Source organism: Octopus bimaculoides, chromosome 10 (assembly GCF_046866305.1).
Source record: "Octopus bimaculoides isolate indiv1 chromosome 10, ASM4686630v1, whole genome shotgun sequence".
NCBI lineage: Eukaryota > Metazoa > Mollusca > Cephalopoda > Octopoda > Octopodidae > Octopus > Octopus bimaculoides.
The window spans coordinates 15,205,880-15,211,879 of record NC_142937.1 but is presented as its reverse complement, the minus strand read 5'-3'; the positions used below and the strand labels follow the sequence as shown (position 1 = coordinate 15,211,879).

Sequence of the window (6,000 nt, the reverse complement as noted above, 5' to 3'; positions counted from 1 at the left end):
CCAGTACTTATGTTTTTTTAAGCCTGGCACATTTTATCGGTCTCTTTTGTCGAACCACTAAGTTACAGTGATGTAAACCCACCAACACTGGTGGAGGACAGACATTGATACAAACACACACACACACACATACACACACACACACACACACACACACACACACACACACACACACACACACACACACACACACACACACAAACTCTGTTTTATATATATATATATAGATATATAATGTTTTGGCATATATCAAATAATTTGATGGAAAAACAATATAAGAGTTAATTTGAAATTAAAACTTTATTCATTTTTTAATTATAAAATTTAATAAATTATGATTAATTAAGGTGAAGAAAAATATCAATAGGTTTTCATGAAGTGTTCAATAAATGAATGAATGGTGAATACTCTGTAATAAAGAAAAAAGATCATCGTTATCAACAGCATACTGAAAATTGAAAGCACATTTCTTAACATAATAAACCAACATAAAATTAGTTAGATATTAAACATAGTACTTTAAGCAGTGATTCTCACCACTTTTAATATCTGAGCCAGATCAAAAACCTGCGATGTTTTTTTTTGGGGTGGTGGGGGTGGGGGGGATGTTGTACCGAAAAAAGTAAAACAAGTGAATTAAAGAAAAATTTTTTATATTCATAGAGGGAAGACCATTGAGAATCACATTTGTCCCAGGAAACTGATGTTGAGAGCTGCTGATCTAGAGACTTGAAAACAGCTTGCTTATGTAAGTGTAGTCAGTTGAAAATACCACATACCAGACAGCAGCAGGCTTCAGGAGTCATCAGGAGAGAATGTGCATCATTTCAAGACCTTCCTATTGATGGCACCGGTTCCTTTCACCGATTTGTGGCTCTGCCTACTGGAATGACTGACTAGTCGAATGAATCAACCCCAGTACTTATGTTTTTTAAGCCTGGCACATTTTATCAGTTCCTTTTGTCTAGCCACTAAGTTACAGGATGTAAACCCACCAACACTGGTGGAGGACAGACATTGATACAAAAACACACACACACTCACACACATACAATGGGCTTCTTTCAGTTTCTGTCTATCAAATTCACTCACACTACTTTGGTTAGCCCAAGGTGTCGTGCAGTGGGACCAAACCAGGAACCACACAGTTGAGAAGCAAGATTCTTACCACACAGACATGCCTGCACCTATAATATGCATATTATATACTAACAATTTGGGGGATCATTATTTCAACTGGTTTTTATAGTGAATAGCTAAATCTCATATAATAAATTGTTTCTTATATTACTGGGATTTATTTTGTAAATATCAAATAAGCATTCTGTGCATATATTTTGTTTTATATGCATAATTAATAAAATTATTAAAGACTACATTTTATTTTAGACTACAACCATTTCTTGTCTTGCATGGTTACTTGGTAACCCTGCCAGTGCAGGTGCCACTTAAAAAGCATCCAATCCACATTGTAAAGTGGTTGAAATTTGGAAGGGCATCAAGCTGTAAAAACCATGTGCAAACTGACCTCACCTGTGCTTGTGCCATGTAAAATGCACTAAGCCCACTCTGCAGGGTGGTTGGTGTTAGGAAGGGCATCCAGCCGTAAAAAACCATGCCAGAATAGACACAGAAGTGGTGCAGGCTTCTGCCAGGCCAGCCCCTGTCAAACTGTCTAATCCCTGCCAGCTTGGAAGGAGGATGTTGGATGATGATGATAATGATGATGTAGCTATTTACAAGTGCAATGACTGTAATTTCTGTCATACTGTTATCATAACATTTACTTGATCATTATGGTGAAACCCTGTTATAAAAACATGTTAAGTTAATGTTTAGTTAATATTGCACAAAATATTGTATAATCTTAAAATAACATTTCATAACGTAAATCATTCTAAATTCGATTCTAAATCATCATCATCATCTAATGTCAGTTTTCCATGCTGGCATGAGTTGGACAGCTTCACATGAGTTGGCAAGGCCGGGGGCCATATCAAGTTCCAAATTCAGTTTTGGCTTGGTTTCTACAGCTGGACACCTTTCACAACACCAACCCCTTTACAGGGTGTCAGGAGTACCTTCATGGTGGCACCATCATCAGTCCTTTTTACTTGGAACCAGCACCAGTGTTTTATGCATGGTATCATCTTAATGTAACAGGTTTCCATGCTGGGAATCGAACCTGGGCCCTCTAGGTGAAAGCCAGGAATCCTAACCATTTGACCACATGGGCAATGGTAATAATAATGATGAGATTATTGTATGCAGAATTCAGGTGTACTTTAACCCGTCTGCCTTCTGTCCCTTCTTTCAACTTTTTCTGACATATAAATCAGAGAAAGACAGTAATGATAGCTAGAAGTACATGCATAGCACAGAGAACAAAACACAAAGAGACAGAAAAGTGAACAGTAAAAGAGTGATGTTTGTTTACATTCTTCTGTGAAAAACATACCAAGATATGGGGAGAATATTACCTTGTGTGGAAATGGATGAGGGTTGGTAACAAGAAAGGTATCTAGCCACAGAATTTGCCTGTCTCATGGCATATAAGTAATTGAGATTAAAGTATTACCCACTGGATGAGAGGTCAGTCCATCACAGGGTTAACTTCCCAGCTATTGCTAGAATCCATTTATGTACAGTGGAGTGGATTGGAGCAATATGAAATGAAATGTTTAGCTCAAGAACATTTTGGGAATCAAACCCATGGTCTTATCTTACAATTATGAATATAACACCTCTAATCACAAGGCCATGTGCCTTCAAGCATAGCATTGGTGATTTTTGGGAAGCATGGAAATCTTGAAGGATGCTTTGTCCTAACAACTAACAACTGATGTGGAAATGATTCCTCTAGATATTATTTTCATGATATTAAATAGATAGATTTTTCTTACATTTTTTGCATTCTGTACATTTGCAGCACCAGAATTCTGGATAAAACATTGTTCTTTTCTGCTCTTCCCCCTTACACTGGACAATTACTTCATTTACTTTAGCAATGCTTCCTTCACAACAATGGCAATGGTTGCTACTTGTTCCAGTTGAATCATTTGTCAGCATAGGGTATGATCTAGTATCTCCACAACCGCCACTGCAATAGGTGAGCTGTATCTTATCAACTGACTGACAAGTATCATTTGAATTTTTCAGATAATCCCAGACTTTATGTAAGCCACATGTACCCTCTGAAATAAAAATGGAAGCTAACTTTAGAATTAAATTTAAACAAAATTAAAATTTTTAGATAGTTTGTTAGCTTGTTTGATATTTATAATTATACTTTCAGGTAGGCAATTTAAAAAGCATTTAATAAAATAAATTCACATTTTCACATTTTAAACTATGTTTCAAGTAATAAATTCACTTTCACAAGATAATTTTTACAAGAGAAATACTTTAAATGTATGAATTTAATTAATGTGCAACCTACTTAATCTTCTGTGAATATTATGTTTAAGACCGCTATATGATTCAATGAGAGACCATTTGATTCAACTATAAAAAGAGTTTTAGAAAACTCAGAACCATTATAACCAATCCATTGGTCATATTGTCACATTAACTTGTGTTTTAATCTGAAATCAATGTTCACAGCAAAACTGTTACATGTAGAAAAGGATAATATTATGACAGGTGCTGTATTAAATAAAGACAAATCTTTGATATATTTGTATTTTTTCATATAATTTTCAATGTCTCTATTTCTACCACAGATATTAAAAAAAAAATAGTATTTGAAAATCTATTAAAGCTATAGTTTATATCTAGGAATAATTTTCCCCATTTAAAACTCATTGTGAAGTCACAGTTTTGGTATTATGGACATGTGATTAGAACATTGCAGGAAAGGAGTGGCAGATGGATTCTTCAAGCCAACCAGCATAAAAAGGAAGCTCTTCTGCTGATTGGCAAAGATGCATTCATCAAAATTCTTCAATCACTTGCTGACAGATCTCTTGTTACTAAATCCTGCCTATTCTACAGATACTACAATGACCTCTACTCCTCAAAATGAGTATACTCCTACACAACCCCATCAAATACAACCAATATACTTGACTGTCTTCTTTTGTTTATCTTTAGTTGTTTCTGACTTGACAAACTTGCACTTTGTTCGATCAGTTCTTCACTAAACGTAAACTCCAAAGAATTAGCTCATTAGCCTTGTTTTTGTGTCATGAAAATGCCAACCTACTCATGTCAAAACTGGAGATGTTCTAAGTCAACTGCATCAATCTCAAAAGTGGAAAAATCCTCAAATATTTAAGGGAACTGCTTTTCCTGAGTAACTTATAATGCATTTGCTCTCTTCTTGTTTGGATCCAAGAATGAGCTGGTTGGATAATATTCATAGTTTCAGTTGGTTATGCTTGGGAATCCTTTTGGAAAGTGTAACAATGATTGCTTCTGATATGCCCCTATGGAAGACATACATGAGAATTCTATCCCACGTGACTTTACCAGGAATAACAGGAAGAGAAAATGAATGAATGGAAATTAATATTTTGGGAGAAATTAATAAAATGATAAAATGGGTTTGGTGATGCAAACAGGAAAAATAGAACTCAAAATATGAGTATATGTACATTTTTATTGATATTTAGCAGAAGCAACTTTCAGTTCTTGAGTCACTCTGTTGCTTCTGCTAAATATTAATAAAATGATGAAAGAAAATATTACTTTATATAGAAACCGAAAATTATTTTTTAGAAATTATTCAATTCTAAAAATTATCATAAATATTGATTTCTTACATTTGAGTTTTTAAGGAATGGGATTTATAATCAATCAGATCAAACCCAGTTCATTTGTTGATAAATATTTTAAAATAAATAGTAAAGTAAAGGAATTTTGAATTTAGAATGGAAGAAAAGGAGATAAATACTGTGAGACATTTAGTTTACCACTTTAGCATTTTTGCTAATTTACCAATCTTCAAAGTATCTAAAATGCTGAAAGAATTTTATAGCCATGATATAATCAGTATACCTGTAATATGTTTACATTTTGGGCAGCAATTATCTTTTTCATAAATAAGTTTCTCGTCCTATAAAGATATAAACAAAGAAAATGAAAAGCGAATATTTTGGATAATGTAATAATAATAATAATTATAGCAATAATGGTTTCAAATTTTGCCACAAGGGCAGACATTTTTGGGGAGGAGATGAGTCGATTACATTGATGCCAGTGTTCAACTGGTACTTAATTTATTGATCCCGAAAGGATGAAAGGCAAAGTCGACCTTGGAGGAATTTGAACTCAGAACACAGCAGCAGACGAAATATTGCGTGTTAACAATTCTGCCAGCTGCCACCTTAGTAATAATAATAATAATAATAATAATGTTTGTCTGTCATTGTCAATGACGACCAGGTCATCACATGGGATAATGAAATAAAGGCATGAAATTTGTCCAACCCATGCTAGCATGGAAAGCGGACGTTAAACGACGATGACAATACGTACAGACATATATATATATATATATATATATATATATATATATACCGCCTGACTGGCCTTTGTAGGGTTTTCGAGCGAGATCGTTGCCAGTGCCCCTGGACTGGCTCTTGTGTGGGTGGCACATAAAAGACGCCATTTCGAGCGTGGCCGTTTTCGTGCGGGTGACACGTAAAAGCACCCACTACACTCTCTGAGTGGTTGGCGTTAGGAAGGGCATCCAGCTGTAGAAACTCTGCCAAATTAGATTGCAGCCTGGTGTTGCCATCCGGTTTCACCAGTCCTCAGTCAAATCGTCCAACCCATGCTAGCATGGAAGGCGGACGTTAAACGATGATGATGATGATGATGATGATATCGCTTAAGTTCTGGTTCAACATAAAGTCATTATTATTATTTTGGTTCAGCTCAGGTTGTCTGTGGAGTGCTCAGCCACTTACATGTTAATTTCACAAGCAGGCTGTTCCATTGATCGGATCAACTGGAACCTTCATTGTCAAAACCAAAGACGAGCCAGTACCTGTTATT

At 35.2% G+C, this 6,000-nt stretch overlaps 1 protein-coding gene across 1 annotated transcript in view; it reads right to left on the bottom strand.

Moving 5' to 3' along the window:
* Positions 1 to 285: 285 nt before the first annotated feature.
* Positions 286 to 6,000, bottom strand: part of LOC106875008 (uncharacterized) — a 153,714-nt gene continuing 147,999 nt past the window's right edge. The window contains exons 157-159 of the mRNA XM_089358397.1: positions 4,999 to 5,056; positions 2,904 to 3,194; positions 286 to 409 (exon numbers count right to left, since the gene is read on the bottom strand). Of these exons, the coding sequence (XP_089214523.1) occupies positions 408 to 409; positions 2,904 to 3,194; positions 4,999 to 5,056 (351 nt within the window). The 3' untranslated portion in view covers positions 286 to 407. The remainder of the gene's footprint in view (positions 410 to 2,903; positions 3,195 to 4,998; positions 5,057 to 6,000) is intronic.